The following is a 16894-nucleotide window of genomic DNA, read 5'->3' as shown; positions in this document are numbered from 1 at the left end:
GGAAACCGGTAGGTATGATCATTTCTGAACTGTAACTGTTGGAAGATAATGGCTCCATAAGGTATGCTGTCCTCCATCCGAGGTATAGTTCCTATCGGCCTGAACTAGAGTTATACTAAATAGATCATTTTCCATGCGAAAAAGCTGTTGCTCCTGGAGAAGCAAATTTTGATTTATTTAACTTTGAACTAGCCATCTTCCTTTACTTGTTAACCCAGACGTCTTGTGTTGCCAATGGACAACTTGGAATATTGAGCTTACTTATACTAATATTAATAAGAGACCGTGGGATTTTTTTTTTTTTAAATTATTTTATTTTTTATTCTAGTTGGTAAAATAATAATAGGTGCATGCCTTATTCTCCTATAGTTATTAGATTGGATTTCCTATTACATACTATTTTAAAGTCTATCTGGCATTAACATCCTTAATCCTGCCATTTTGATTCTTTTGAGTATCACCAATCTCTCTCACTAAAGGCTAGGATTAGGACAGGTTGACAGATGCTTAGTGTAAACTCTTTTCAAAGAATTGACAGCATGAAAGTGCTGCTTGACATTTGAAAGGTAGGGATAGGTTTAAGAGTTCATTTATTATGCATCCATAGAATAATTATTAGTTATCAAGTAACAAACAGATGATTTTTTTTAACTAAATCGATCCATTTATATGCGCTCAATTCATAAGCTATCTATCAGAAACGCAGAAAAACAAAAGTAGAAGAAAGAAAAGAAATAGAGAGGGAGAGAGAGATATATAAGAATGCCATTTTTCGTGCATCCTGCAGTTTTTATCTGTGCATTCATAGTCATTCTCTGCAGCATAGCAAAGTGGAGGGCATTTTGTGGAGAATCAGCCGAGACAAACTCTTTCTGTTGATTGGAAGTGGACAAGGGATGATCCATTAACTATGAAACCCTTTTTCTTTTGGAAAGATCCCTCGGATGATCAAGTAAAACTGTAAATTGATTAATTGCTGTGGAATTGTCTTTACTGCAAATGCTTGATTAATTGATTCATAGTCACACTTCTATATATAGTCCTCATTTTTTACTGCAAATGCTGTAGATGTATTGATTAATTGCTGTGGAATTGTCTTGGTTGGTTGCAACCTTTCCCATGTCATGTCTTTTGATTTGTGGCCCTGAGCAATATTAATATTTGATTTGAATGGTGATTGTAGAAGTTTTTTTCTGGGTACACTTCTTTTCTTTTTATTGAAGTGATGAAAACTCGAAACCAAATAAAAGTGTGCTTGAGGCTCTAGAAATTCTTTCCAGATCAGCCTCCTGGTCTTACATTCATGCATGAATGATGTTCTGTAAATTTGATGCATATGAAGTCAAAAGTTGTTGCTAGTGAAGTAATTGTTGCTTTACCATGTCTGAGCCATCAGAATATTTGTTACTTTTGCACCAAATGCCAATATACTTGTCACTGTATGCGGAATGTTGCTGCTCTTTAAAGAGCGTTTATGATAAAACTTCAGTATTTTCAGCCCTTGCAACCCACCACAAGCCCAGTAGCCCAACCTGATTAGTGTATTCTAAGCAAACAATTATATACAAAAAGCTTTCTACATTCCTACTCAATGTGGGACCAGTTTGCTACACTTATTCTCCGACACCACTGTCGGAGTCGCTGAACACTTTCTCTCTCTCTCTGGACTTCGAGCCTTCGAGGCTCTCTGCATCGAAACCCTAACCTGCCAACACGTTGTCGACTCCCATCGGAATTTCCAATAAATCTTCCCCGCCGTTCACCACCTTCCTCTTCCTCTTCCTCTTCTGAAGTATCTTCCAGTGCCTCTTCTAACTAGAAATCTTCATTGAATCTTCTTGGTTGATTTGAGCTTGCAGACCCTCTTCCAACTTGGTTGGTGCTAGCAATACCTCTTCCTGCTTCATTTGAGGTTGCACACCCTCTTCCATCTTGGTTGGTGCTTTCAATACACCCAAATCGAGTAGCTGATGTAGGCCTCATCATCTTATTGTGAAGGAATTCGAGAAGGCCGTGGAGGGAGATTTCAGCATTGGTGTTCTTCATCAGCTCTCCAGCAACTTCTGCAGGGGTGACCTTTACCTCCCTCAAGAGTCCTTCAATCTGATCAAATAGCTGGTGATGGCAAAGCCCCAGGTAGTTCAAAGCTAGTTGCTTGAATGCAGAGAAGGTACAGTATGACATTTCGACGTGCATGTCCATACGACCTGCTCTGAGTAAAGCAGGGTCAAGCCTCTCTTTGTGATTGGTTGTGAAAATGATTACACGTTCATCTCCGCAGTATGACCAGAGGCCATCGATGAAGGTTAGAAGTCCTGAGAGCGTCACCTTCTGGGAGTCGTCTTGTACCTCCCCATCCTCTCTGTTTTGCAGCTTGATAGTGCAGTCAATATCCTCAATGACGATTATGGATCTACTAGAAGTGCTAAGCAAGAGAGACCTTAGATGCCAATTAGATTGGACATCTGCTAGATCCAAGTCATATATGTCAAAGTTTAAGTGATTAGCAATGGCCGCGATCAAGCTTGACTTGCCTGTGCCTGGAGGGCCATACAGCAAGTACCCGCGCTTCCAAGCTTTCCCAATTCTTCTTTAGGCCCCTCTCCTCTTAGGAAATTGTCCAAGTCCTCCACTAATGCATTCTTTAGCCCCGAATCCATTGCTAGGTTCTTGAAGGTCATGGGATGGCTGAGATTGATTGCATTTGAGTCCCAACCACGATGAGGAACAACGGTGCGGAGCTTAATTGCCTTGCTTTCTTCTTTTATTGTCTTTGATCTGTCTAAAATGTATGGCAAGTATGAACCCAGCACCTTCTCTTTGTGTTTCTTGTGGAAGCTCAACTCATAGGACTTGATTTCCGATCCTAAATTGGCATTAAGAGCAGGGCGATGTCTGAAACAAATGAATCTCCATTTTACTTGCACATTTTCAAAACTATCAACTATCTCTTGGTTCCTATCAATAGTGATTTCTACTCTCTTCTCTTTCTCTGCCTTACCCAATCTCACTCTTTGAGTTGGTTGATTGGTTTACTATAGTGCCTAAATATACATTGGCTGCCTCAAAAAATTGGTTCACGACTTGCCCTTGAAATTCTTCTATGACGATGGTGAAGTGAGAAGAGAAATGGTGAGAAAGGTGACGAAATCCGGAGAAGAAGAAGTTTTGGATCTCGGGTGGGAGGAATTCGTTTGCAACCCTTCGAATGAGCATTGCCGAAGCAGCAAGAGAGGCTGCTGCGGAAAATACAGCTTTTATATCAGCAGGGACAGTTTTCAGGACTCCGAAATATGGAGAGTTTCTATCGAATTATGAGAAAGGAATGAGTAGAAAAGAGAGTCTGAAGTTTGGTATATTGCTTGAAGCTCTTCAAGATTCTGTATGATTCTATTGGTTTGTCTTGGGATTCATATCCAATGATATTTATAGGTACAATATTAAGCCTGGAAATAATGACTTTTCATTCTGAACTTTCTTGGCTACCAAACACCTTTGAAAACCATGTATGAAGGAAGGACCTTGTATGATTATTCTACAAAGCCTGTAAATCATAGACAATTCAATTGAAAGGACTTCTAGATTACTTTTCATTTTGATCTTTCTTGCCTGCCAAGCCTTTTGAAATCTATGCATGAATTGGTTCTCTACAATCTTCTCAATGCTGGGGTATGTCCTCATTCAACATAAATATATCATGATAATTACAAAACAAGCGCTGAAAAAATGGCCGATGGGAGGACACCATCAAAATTTAACTCTTATTTATTTATTATTATCATCTTGATAAAGTAGGGAGAGAGGATTTCGATACGGGCATACCTATTCAGAGAGTTAGGCGTTCTATCAACTAGACCATTATGAATAATGTTCATCAAATTTTTAACTTGATATTATGGTTTTGTGTGTGTTGTGTATAGCCAAATAATAGATTGGATTGAGATCGGATCAATTCTATTTCAATAACTGGATATGTTAAAAGAATGTAATGTTAAATGAGATTAACTCTTTTATTTTATCCTGGCAAATTAGTGGGAGGAGGGACTCGAACATGGGCAAACCCGCTTAGAGAGTTGGACGTTAGACCAACTAAGCCACTGAATAATGTCCGCGTATACATACTTGCATACATTATATAAATATGTGTGTAAACGTGTGTGTCCCAAGAATAGGCTAATATAAATAAGATCTTAGAAAAATACACTAGTGGTTTAATATTACTTCATATTCCTGCTTTTGGAAATTGTAATTATACTTTAGCTTTTCAAATTGAAAACGGTGTTGTTGGTTGTAGAGTTTGTGTGATAGGACATTACCCACATCTGAACATGTTGTTAGGGGCTTTTTTGTCATTATATACATAATGTATATACATAATGTAGGGTACTTATGTGTAATTTATGGAACTTCTAAGTATAAATAAAATGCCATGGAAGGATGAAAGCCTACTTCCATTCTCTCACTCTTGCACCTTCTCCCCCTCCCTCCTTGTCTTCCTTCTCTTATTCTTCTACTTTACTCTTGTTTATTTATTTATTATTATTCTTTTACTTTACTTTTTTTTTTTTTTTTTTTTTTTTTTTGGGTAAAAAAAAAAATTTGTTCTGTTATTTTTTTTTCTTTTCTCTCCGGAGTGTAAAAAAAAACTCCTTGGCATATAAAAAATGTGCAACAAATACTCATACAATCGTACTATTTAACAAATTTCCCTAAATATAAAGTAGGGATCCTTTAGTCATTTCATTGTTCAGTAACTCCTAAATTAAAAAATATTCCCTTATTTTCACGAATTAGAAAATATATGGGGTTTTTTGAACGATGGGATTTATTTGCACATTTGTATACAGCGAATTAGAGAGGTTGGTTTTGGGCAACATTTTTGGAAAGAAACTCATGCCCAACTCTTCAAAATTCAAGAAAGCTTTCATTCTAATTCAAAGTCGCCTTTATTTTAGCCAACTCCTAGCCACCATGAATGCTGATTTGATTGAAAATTTTCCATCATGTGAAAAAATCCCCAAACTCAAAGAGCATCGTTTCTACCAAAAATACTAACCCAAATCCGAATTAATGCAATGCGATGCAAAAACAATTCCCTTCCTCCATGCAAAATAAAACTAAAAATATATATACAAGTAAAAAAAGGCAGCAACCTATTTTCTAATATATATATATATATATATATAAGCAAAAAACAAAATGGCAAAACAAAATCATTCCTTATTACATACTTGAATTTCAGCTGCATTGGAATTTCACAAGGTTATATTTTCAGCCTATTGCAACAGCTGCCGCGAATCAGAAGTGAAAAATAATAATAATAATAATAAAATAAAAATAAAAAACTAACCCGACCCTCTCTCACTTTGAAAAAAAAATACTAACCCGACCCTCAACCTCTCACTTTGATGGGAAATGAAATATCACTGGATGACAAACTTGGTTGTTGATAGTGAGTGAGTAATGTTACAATTATTGATCAGGTTTTATAAAATTTAATAAACAGTATTTAGCAAAGATTCTTGTCAGCATTAGATAAAAATAAACACTCTTACTCATTTTGAAGGAAATTTTGTATTATACACACTAGTTGATTTTTCTAATTAAAAAAATAGCATAATTTCTCCTAAAAGTACAGTATATAAAAATAAAATGTGAATATTATTTTCTAATCAATTTATTTATTTATTTATTAAGAGCATGTAATATTGACACTCTTTATTGCACTTCAATTTTTTCTAACAAAGGAATTGGCCGCATACGATTACATTCTAAAAAAAAGAGTGTAAATATGAATTATTCAAAAGAAAGAAAGAAAGCCAAGGTAAAAATACAAAAAATAAAAAATGAAAGAAAAAAAGAAAAGAGTGTAAAGTATAGTATGTAAGCAATTGCTTTTAAGGATAGTTGTGTCTTTGTAACAGGCAATGGACCATGCACGGTGATTCAAATTCCTTAATATTTTATTTAATTATAATATATCTCAACGGTCGAATTTGGTCGGATGGAATAACCAAAAATCAACTCTTATCTCGTGTGTGTGTGAGAGTGAGAGAGAGAGACACAGACAGAGACAGAGATGGGGAAAAGAAAGGGGCTATCAGAGACCTCAGAAACCCTAATTTCTAGAGGAAGAGGCGACGATGAAATGGTGGCTGAAGAAGAAAAAGGAGGGTTCTTTGCATGCTATCTGTTGACTTCTCTCAGCCCAAGGCACAAAGGCCACACTTACATCGGGTTAGTCTCATCATCCCTTATTTCTCTTTCATAAACACGCACACGCACACACATATATATAGTTGCCTAAAGAAAAATTTCATCTTTAGGGTTTCTTTTATTTGTTGGAGCCATTGGAGCTCTGATCTTGACTTCTTCTTTTTTTTCATTTCTGTATCGTATAGGGTTTTGGGGTTTCCTTTTATTTCTTTCCGCATCTTCTTTTGTTTCTCTTTTCCCTTTTGTTTCATGATTAATTTGCATACCAATTGGTTATCTTGATTGTTCTTAATTTCAATCCTAGACCTTGAAATGTTAGATTCAATGTCCCAATTTGTGTAGATTTACGGTGAATCCACGCCGTCGAATTAGACAGCATAACGGCGAAATTAGTTGTGGTGCTTGGAGGACAAAGACTAAGCGCCCATGGGAAATGGTTTTGTGCATATATGGTTTCCCCACCAATGTGTCTGCTCTTCAGGTAACACAATTGCTATTATTTTTGTACATATTCTCTCTCTTTTTTCTTTTTTTCTTTTTTTTTTTTTTTTGGGAAGATACAACTTTGGCATTTTAAGATTCACCAAAATAGATTATAAGCTGCAATCATTGAAACAGGCAGTTTTAATTCACTAGCCCTTGTTCTAAATTCTAGCTATGTCTTAAGTTGTTCTGATTGCAAAATGAAAACCTTTTAATTGGGACTCAAAGCCATTCACTCATTGTGATATCTTCTTATGCATGATTGTCCAAGCGTCGACCAATTGTCTTAGTTTTAGTTTGAATAATGGTACATTTTATGAGTACTATACTTCACAGAAAGCAAAAATTCTGCTTGATTCCGAAAGTTTTTAAATTTCATTTTATTTTTGGCCTGACTGCAATTGGTTTCAAATAAGAGCGAGTATGATGCAAATTTAGTACACATTACAGGACCTAAGTCTACAGGGGAGGGAGGGGATCAAGAAATTTTTACTTGTGGGAGCCAAATTAATAGGATGAAAATAAATTTTAAAAAATTATAGTGAAATTAATAAGAAGATTATTTATAAATAAATAGTATTTTATAAATCATGAAGTGCATAAAATGAGAAAATAATAGATTGGGATCTTTGAACTTTCCTTTTAATGTGGACTGTAGAGTTCCAAAAATATGACCAAAAGAGACTCAAATTTAAATTTATTATGTGTGTGTTTTTTTTGTTGTTTTGGGGGGGGGGGGGGGGGGGGGGGGGGGGGGGGTGGGGTGGGGGGTGTTGTTAAGGTATTTTGAATCTACAATTTATTAGTAATTTTAGGTATTTTACAAAATTTTGGGGGTCCAACATAGTTCTGCCCCTGTAAATATATTTTCTACTGAAGCATTTGTATGATGATCTAATCCCCAATGCCAAAGCTGTCCTAGCTTGAGTTTTAGTATGAAACAGTGGTATATGTGAGAAGGACACAGAACGGGAAGTACGAATTCTAATGATTGTCTGAAAAATTTGACATTTTAGAAGTGTAAGATAATTTTGAGCAAATACTAATTGAATAACAAAATTGTTTGAATTACATTTTGGTTTTGCCAGTGACTCCGATTGGTTCCAAATAAGACCTTGTATAATGCAAATTTAGTACACTCATGAAAGACTTAAGAGTACCTAAGTCTATTTCTATTGAAGCTTCTGTATGATCTAATCCCCCAATGCCAAAGCTGTCTTAGCACGTCATATCAATATTTTGGCAGCTGGGATTTGTGGCTTTGAAGTTCCGTTCTTGTTGATTTTAAAAAATGAATTGAAAAGGAAATAGTGCTGCAATAACATTATGAAATGTTCTTATGGAGTTTGCAGTTTGAATGGGCCTGGCAGCACCCACATGAATCAGTCGCGGTGAGAAAGGCAGCTGTAACTTTTAAAACCCTCTCCGGTATTGCTAACAAGATAAAACTGGCATACACAATGCTCACCCTTCCGTCATGGCAGAGGTATCATATTGTTTCTGATGCGTGTGAATGCCATTGTTTTGCTTTAACTTGGTGGTTGTTTTGAAGAGTGTCTTACATTATTTCTGTATATGGTTAGCCTGAACCTTAAGGTGAACTTTTTCTCGACAAAATACATGAAGCATTCTGCTGGTTGCCCAAGCCTACCGGATCATATGAAGGTCCAATTTGGTTCAATGGATGATCTTCCCTGCTATTCGGGAAGCGATTATAATGCATATGAAAATGAAGATGGCTGGGATGATGGTGATAAATTTGAAGGAACTGGTATTGCATGTGGATTTACAGAAGAAAAAATAACAGATTTAACAGCTTCTAACTATGCTGATTATCAGAAGAGATTTGAAGAGACTACTTATGAACAGAATGGTGGACGGATAGAAGACTTTGACACTGGACAGGCAAGCGACCCGCTTGTGTCAGAAGATCACAGGCAGCCAGATCGTGTCAGTAATTTCCCCGCGCCTCTGTCATCTGCATTTGTTACTAGCACTTGTAGTGTATTAGAGACAGTGGAAGATGACGATATGCTTGGCCTTGTTGAGCAAAGTAGCGTTAAAGTGGATCTGCCAACCACGAAGCAGCTAACATCCATAGCAGCTGCTGGTAAAGATGAACAACCACCGATCAATCGTCACACAGTCCCTCATAAATCCGAGGTTATAGATTTGTCATCGCCCTCTCCTGGCTACAGAATTAGTTTCCGCAGCAAGAAGATAAGAGTTTCAACTATTTGTCCTGAGATAGTTGACTTGACATAATCTCCAATTTTGTTTAATCTGTAGAATGTTAGTAAGGCAAAAAAATAAAATACAAAACACTTGTCTGCTTTATAAATTGTTGTACAATTGTTTTTAGGTTAGCCTATCAGGTGTCATTATTAACCCCCTCCAGTAGAGCTTTCTGTGCAAGTGTACTTTTGAAAATGAAAATTTTGTTGCAATAATCAATAGATATACACTGCATATCAAATTGGATCAGTTCTTCTTCACCAACTGAACTGCAAAAGCATGTCACATGAGGTCTACATAAATGGCAGATTTACTAATGTGAATTTCACCCGTACTTCGATGCTCTATCCAAGTCTGGATGTAACACCAACCACATTTTACTAGGAAAAAATCGTCTCCGAGGCACCTCTCACTGGAGGCTGTCCTTGGAGGGGTAAATTGGTGACATGGCCCTTTTAGCAAAAAGGATATTTACTTTGGCAGGTATATATACATACATAAGTCTGTATCTGTTGGTAAATATATATGTTTTATGTAACATTTAAGATATAACAAACCTTATACTAATATGTCATGAAATAATTAACAATATGCTAAGAAATTATTAATTAAATATGCAACTCTATATTTAATTAAATATGCAAAATAAAGTAATAAAATAATAATAATAACTAAAGAACCTGAACCGAGACTAGTATTGGATACTATATCTTTAAGACAGATTCGCCTCGCTATGGTGCTAATGGACTCAGTGGCGTTTATCTCCCAGGATATAACGGTCTACATCCACCAGTAGCAGCACTACAAACTCGTGGATACGGCGAACCTCCTCCGTGTAATACTCTCTCTGACTCAAAAATACATCTATACTATATAAATAATGAATTGGGTGCAATCTGAACCAAATGGCTCGGACCAAATTTAATATGGCTCAATAAAATCGGTTTTGGGCCTAAGTGGCTCAAACCACTTGACCATGGCTTGAACCTACACCTAATTGGGTTGGGTTCATGTTGAGAGAGGGAGAGAAGAATGGAAAATTGTACACATAAATGGCAACCAATGGTGGGTATTTATAGATAAGGTGGTGTCTCTTTGTTAACAGGCACAACCACTTCCAATACGTTGCAATGGTTGGTTATAATCAAAGTGGTGTCCCATCGTTATTAGATGTGTTTGTTCATTTTAGATACAATGGTTTAGAGTAGTTGCATCTATTGGTTATAACCACTCCTAAAACATCACCTTATTCGAATCGACACAACCTTTCACACCAAAATATTCTTCTTACAACCAACATATAGTTGATATTCACATGTTGTAGTCTAATGTGATATACATAGACACGTTACATACGAGTTACATTTACACACCTTTCTAACAATTCCCCACATGAATGGAAATTGGCTGCTTAAATGCAAATGATAATGCAGACACTAGAGAGAGTATAATCGAAAAGTTACTGCATCAGGATAGGTAGCTTTTGGCTTTGAACCTTCCTTAGTGTATTGCTATCAAATTTACTGGCTAACCAGTGAACGCGATGTCTTGAACTGTTCAACCATTTGTGTAAACCAAGACAATAACAAACATATAGTACCCTTCCTCACAAAGTTGGTTCTCATTGTTGCGTTCATTTTGGCCCTGAACAACTCCTGGTATTCAATGAGTGCTCCAGAAAACTTAGCCTTTATAGTTCTCATAGAAGCGGTCCCACTTCACACTCATATAGGTGACTTCTTATTAAGAGTATCCTATCATACCCCACTTGAATTTTCAAAGTATAAGAGTCATTAAAAGCGTAGCTTATTATAACGACCCACTCTCCCACATGGTATGATATTGTCCGCTTTGGGCCTGAGCCCGCACGGTTTTGTTCTTGGGTTTCACCCCAAAAGGCCTCATACCAATTAGAGGTGACACACTTACATATAAGCACTGCACCTTTCCTCTACCCAGGCAATGTAGGATTGTGCACCTGTAGCTCGCCAGTGTGGTAGCCTGACAGTGTCTCTCGCACCTGCCCACGGCACACCCGCCTACAAGGTCGTCACAATCCACCCCCCTTGGAGGCCCGACGTCCCCGTCGGCACACTTCCGGCTAGGTCAGGCTCTGATACCATTTGTGATACCCCTCGGATCCGAGACACGGGTTGATCAGGCCCAGGCCCAAACCCGAGGGAATATCAAACAATTAAAGTATTTTAAAACGAACACAGATGACAAAAAGAACAATAAAGATAGAATAAAACTGAAAGAAATAATAATAATAAAATCCTCCATGTGTAACTGAAAATTGAAACTCCAATCCTCCAAAACTTTAGAGTTACAACTTAGGAATCCACTGATGGACCCCTAACTAAAAATTCAACTGAGACTGAAACTGAAAATAGATAATACTAGAAACATCGGGGAAAGTCCTACGTAATCCGATGAAAGTGAGACTGTCCTCGACAAGCACGATCAAGCTCTAAGGCTGGAACCATCCTGTACCTGAAAAGAATAATAAAGGGTGGGTCAGACCCATGAGTAAGTTCTAATCTAACTGCAATCCATACAGTGACCCGATACGCAGATACACCGTAGACACTTCACAATATCTATCTAGTCTATACGTATAAATATATCCACACTAAGGGACATTCACTAGTCTATAATAGGGGTCTCAACCTGAATAGAAGGCAACATGCGAATACGCACCCAAAGGTGGGCATGAGTAACTAGACCTAACAGGGTACACCTCAACCTATTATAACCAGCTGCGCATCCACTGCATATACGCACCCTAACCAACGAGTTTGAGACTCAAGCTCAACTCGTGGTACCATAAACATATATATAAAGTCCGTCCAAATCCAGGGTAAGCAGTTCGACTATTTATTAAACTGACATACAATAAGCCAACTAGTTAGTCACTCAACTTATTCAGTTGATATGACTTAACTACCATCCGTTAATCCAGGAAGTCATCCAACTTGGTTACAGCTGATTTGACTTAGCCACAATTAGGATTCGATATCTTTCAATCCATTCCATTAATTCATTAGGTTAGGTTTATGCGTTTTGAGCTAAACCGTCCCTTGTATGTCACCGTCCAATACCGGTACATACAATCCTCCATATCCATGTAAATTACAACATATATAACAGTTCAATAATTTACAGACCAAAAACCACCATCCAATACTTGCAGAGGGAATCTTAACAATCTAGCAAATAAAATCCAGTAATAATCCATGTAATTGCATCGGAGAATAAACTATTCTAACAATTAACATCCAACACATGCATAGTTCAAATTTAATAAAACAATGACCCTATCATGTATTTAAAATTAGTTCTATAATAATATTATAGTCCAATAAATCGCTAAATTAAACTAAGCAATCTAGTTCCCTCCATCCGGTAACAGAATACTAAGTCATATACTTATATTGTATTGTATCCTTTAGCATAGAGCCCCCACTATGCCACAAGTCCATTGTATTACTTTAAAAGACTTCATCGTGCATCTAAAATAAATTTAAAATCATTTTATAGCACCCTAAACCATCAGATTAAAATTAATCAACAAATCTCCTTCCAGCCGTTAACTGTACGCAAAGTTGTCAAATAGCGTACTGTTAATTCCATTTAAACTAAGGGGTAAATTTATGCAATTCAAGACCTTAGTTACAAGTTAAAATTATTATTTAACGCCCAACTAAAATTTTAAAACTGATTAAAATTGATTAATAACCCAGAATGCCCAAACAGTGAACATAGTACGTAGAAAAGTGTGAATTTTGGCAGCGGGAGGTGAAATTTCTAGGTCACGTGGTGTCAGAAAAGGGGATAGCAGTGGATCCGGCCAAGGTTTCAGCGGTGGTTGAATGGGGACAGCCTACATCACCTACTGAGATTCGGAGTTTTCTTGGTCTGACAAGATATTACAGGAGATTCATCCAGGGGTTTTCCAAGATAGCAGGACCACTCACTCATCTGACCAAGAAGGGTGTACAGTTCGTGTGGGATGAACACTGTCAGCGAGCTTTTGATGAGCTGAAAAGGAAGCTGACTTCTACACCAGTTCTGGCTACTCCGCAGAGCGGAATAGAGTATCTTGTTTACACGGATGCTTTGTTGCAGGGTCTCGGATGTGAATTGATGCAGGAGGAGCGACAGATTTCTTATGGATCTCGGAAACTTAAGCCTCATGAGCTTAATTATCTAACACATGATTTGGAGTTGGCAGCAGTGGTTTTTGCCTTGCGTATTTGGAGGCATTATATGTTGGGTAAGTCCTTCAGATTATTCAGTGATCACAAGAGTCTGCAGTACTTGTTCACTCAGCGGGAGCTGAATATGAGACAGCGCAGATGGTTGGAGTTTGTAAAAGACTATCATTTTTCTATACAGTACCATCCAGGGAAAGCAAATGTAGTGGCGGATGCACTCAGTCGCCGACCTGTTGGTAGTCTTTCTGCTCTATTCACTACTGAGTGGAATGCTTTGAAGAATGTAGATGAGTTGTCAGACGTTTTTATGGCTTGCATGGTGGTTACACCTTCCATCATTCGCAAGGTTTTACAAGCACAACTCACCGATCAGCAGTGTGTCGACATGGTCGCAGAGATAGCTTCCGGAGAGGTTTCATTCTACTATGTTGGGGCTGATGGAGGTTTAAGGTACAAGGGATGGTTAGTGGTACCTTCTGCTGATAATTTGAGGAAGGATGTGATGACTAAGACTCACCACTCTGAGTTCTCTGTTCATCCAGGAGGTGATAAGATGTATTAGGATATGAAACGGCAGTTTTGGTGGGCAGGTATGAAGAGGGACATTGCTCTTTTTGTTTCTCAGTGTAGTACTTGTCAGATGGTTAAGATTGATCATCAGAAGCCGCCAGGAGCTCTACAGTCACTACCAATTCCAGAGTGGAAATGGGAGAGCAAATCTATGGATTTTGTGGAAGGGTTGCCAAATTCTTTCAAGGGGCATAATTCGATATGGGTCATTGTGGATAGGTTGACCAAGTCAGCTCATTTCTTGCCTATTTGCACTGACTACACTTTGGAGCAGTTGGCGAGGCTTTACATTTCAGAGATTGTGAAGCTACATGGCATTCCATTGTCTATTATATCGGACAGGGATTCGAGCTTTGTATCTAGATTTTGGAAGAGTTTTCAGCAGGCTTTAGGTACGGAGTTACACCTTAGTACTGCTTATCATCCTCAGACTGACGGACAGACTGAGAGGGTGAATCAGATTATGGAAGATATGCTTCGGTCGTGTGTTCTGGATTTTAAGGGCCACTGGGAGGAATATTTGCCACTTGTGGAGTTTGCTTATAACAATAGTTTCTAGAAGACTATTGGGATGGCACCTTTTGAGGCGTTATACGGTCGACCGTGTCAATCACCTATTTGTTGGATGGAGGTTGGAGAGAATCGATTCTTAGGTCCTGAGTTCATCAAGGATACCTCTGAAAAGATTGCTCTTATTCGAGATCGCATGCGTACTGCCCAAAGTAGGCAGAAGAGTTATGCTGATCGTCGAACTCGTGTTTTGGAGTTTCGGGTTGGGGATCAGGTTCTTCTCAAAGTATCTCCTATGAAGGGTGTTATGCGCTTTGGGAAGAAAGGGAAGTTGTCTCCGCAGTTTGTCGGTCCATTCATGATTACGGATCGAGTTGGAGCTGTTGCTTATCGGTTGGCACTACTGGATAATTTGGACTGCGTACACAACGTATTCCATGTGTCCATGTTGCGGAAATTTCTGCGAGATGAGGATCGGTATCAGCATATCGATGTTGGGGAGATTGAGTTGCAGCCGGATGCAACTTATTTGGAGCCACCATGTCGTATTGTTGACCGTCGGGATCAAATCCTTCGCAATAAGGTTATCCCTTTGGTTCGTGTGCAATGGAGTCATCACAATGAGGCTGAGTCCACTTGGGAACGGGAGGATGTCATTCGCTCGCAGTTTCCTGAAATATTGGAAGACGGTAAGAGCGAATTCCGAGGACGGAATTCCTTTTGTTAGGGGGGAATAATGTAATACCCTAATTTTAAAAGGATAGTCTTGGCATTTTTAATATTTATTGTATTGCATTTTTCTTTATTTTATTGTCTTAATCGCATTTTTATTTGTTTATTGTTTTTCATTTGTTTAAATTGGTTGTATGTGCATTATTTGGTTTAATTAATTGCTTGATGGTTTATTTGTTTAATCAGTCATGTTACTTAATATGTTTTTGGTAACTGTTTATATAATTTTATTTATTTATTTAATTGTGTTTATTTAATTGTTTAATCAATTTTATTTAATGAAAATTTAAATTTAAGGGAATTTAGTTTTCTGGTTCTTTACGTGAATTTAGGGTTGCAATTTATATAGGTGGCCGACGTAGGTATTTATCTTAGGTCGGTTTATGGGCCGAGATGGGCTCTGGCTTTAAGGTTACATGGATTAGGGTTTAATCACTAAGCCTATAAGTATGTGTGTCATGGAGGTTTAGGGTTTTAAAATAATTAAACGTAATTTCTATAAGAACAACAGAGACCGTGGGATACAGAGGGAGAATAGAGAGAGATAGGAGAGGAAGGATAGGTGGAAGCAAGGTAGAAGGAACGTGGGTTTGTGGAACAGCAGTGGGAAAATTGAACGGGCAATACAGAACTGGGAATTTAGAGTTTCAAGTCTGAAACTCAAAGGCAAGTTCTTATCTTCCTCCTTCCCTTTGATTTGTGTTCTGTGCACCTAGACATCTCTAGGAGATTAATTGGCCTTAAACTGAACCATGCATGTTTTATATGTTTTACTTGATCGTTTTATCTGTGAAATTTATTTACAAAACAATTATAGCACGTATGTTTTCTTGACTCTGTTTTGGCGTAACGTCTCACTGATTTAATTTTTATTTTGAATCTTACTGAAATCAACCGAGGTCTGATTGGATACTAGATGTAATTTAAGACTTCAAATTTAAAATTGGAGGAAGAACAAAGGGGTTGGGATAAAACTGATGTCGCAATTTAGTTTCAGTATTTTTCTTCAACTATGCTAGTTTAAATGGTTTGATTAAACTCTGTAATTGTTTGCAAAACTATTGTAACAATCTTGGGGAATGCTTCTAGACTAAATTAAGAGTCCTAAGATTAGTTTTAGAGACCAACAGAGTGGTTGGATTTGATCAGAGAAGGAGCGGACGGACTGAAACGAAACAACGGGGACAGAGGCTCTCAAAGGAGGTGAGAGCCAGCTCCATAGAAGTGGGAGCCGGCTCCCACAACAAAGTAGAGCCGGCTCTAAGAAGTCCTAGAGCCGGCTGTAGGCTGGAAAAGAGCCTGCACCAAATTCTGGAGCAGGCTCCCTTGTTATTTTTGATTTATTTTAAGTTTTTTTTAAATTTTTCTACGTACTATGTTCACTGTTTGGGCAATCTGGGTTATTAATCAGTTTTAAAATTTTAGTTGGGGGTTAAATAATAATTTTAACTTGTAACTAAGGTCTTGAATTGCATAAATTTACCCCTTAGTTTAAATGAAATTAACAGTACGCTATTTGACAACTTTGCGTACAGTTAACGGCTGGAAGGAAATTTGTTGATTAATTTTAATTTGATGGTTTAGGGTGCTATAAAATGATTTTAAATTTATTTTAGATGCACGATGAAGTCTTTTAAAGTAATATATTGGACTTGTGGCATAGTGGGGGCTCTGTGCTAAAGGATACAACACAATATAAGTATATGACTTAGTATTCTGTTACCGAATGGAGAGAACTAGATCACTTAGTTTAATTTAGCGATTTATTGGACTATAATATTATTATAGAACTAATTTTAAATACATGATAGGGTCATTGTTTTATTATGTTGAATGTTAATTGTTAGAATAGTTTATTCTCCGATGCAATTACATGGATTATTACTGGATTTTATTTGCTAGATTGTTAAGATTCCCTCTGCAAGTATTGG

General features: G+C 37.5%; 1 protein-coding gene and 1 pseudogene across 1 annotated transcript; one reads left to right on the top strand and one right to left on the bottom strand.

Annotated features, from left to right (window-relative positions):
- Positions 1-1375: 1375 nt before the first annotated feature.
- On the bottom strand, positions 1376-3875 carry LOC132309292 (AAA-ATPase At3g50940-like; annotated as a pseudogene).
- Positions 3876-5999: 2124 nt separating this feature from the next.
- LOC132306486 (uncharacterized) lies at positions 6000-9068 on the top strand. The gene is made up of 4 exons (XM_059803876.1): positions 6000-6237; positions 6559-6697; positions 8052-8185; positions 8283-9068. Exons 1-4 carry the CDS (start codon positions 6080-6082, stop codon positions 8962-8964), a joined length of 1113 nt encoding a protein of 370 aa, XP_059659859.1. The 5' UTR covers positions 6000-6079; the 3' UTR covers positions 8965-9068.
- The last annotated feature ends 7826 nt before the right edge of the window (positions 9069-16894 follow it).

Source organism: Cornus florida, unplaced genomic scaffold, assembly GCF_030987335.1.
Source record: "Cornus florida cultivar Cherokee Brave unplaced genomic scaffold, ASM3098733v1 CherokeeBrave_3.0.0_Hap2_Chr05, whole genome shotgun sequence".
Taxonomy (NCBI): Eukaryota; Viridiplantae; Streptophyta; class Magnoliopsida; order Cornales; family Cornaceae; genus Cornus; species Cornus florida.
The sequence above is the reverse complement of the archived record's forward strand: the minus strand, read 5'-3'. Positions and strand labels throughout refer to the sequence as shown.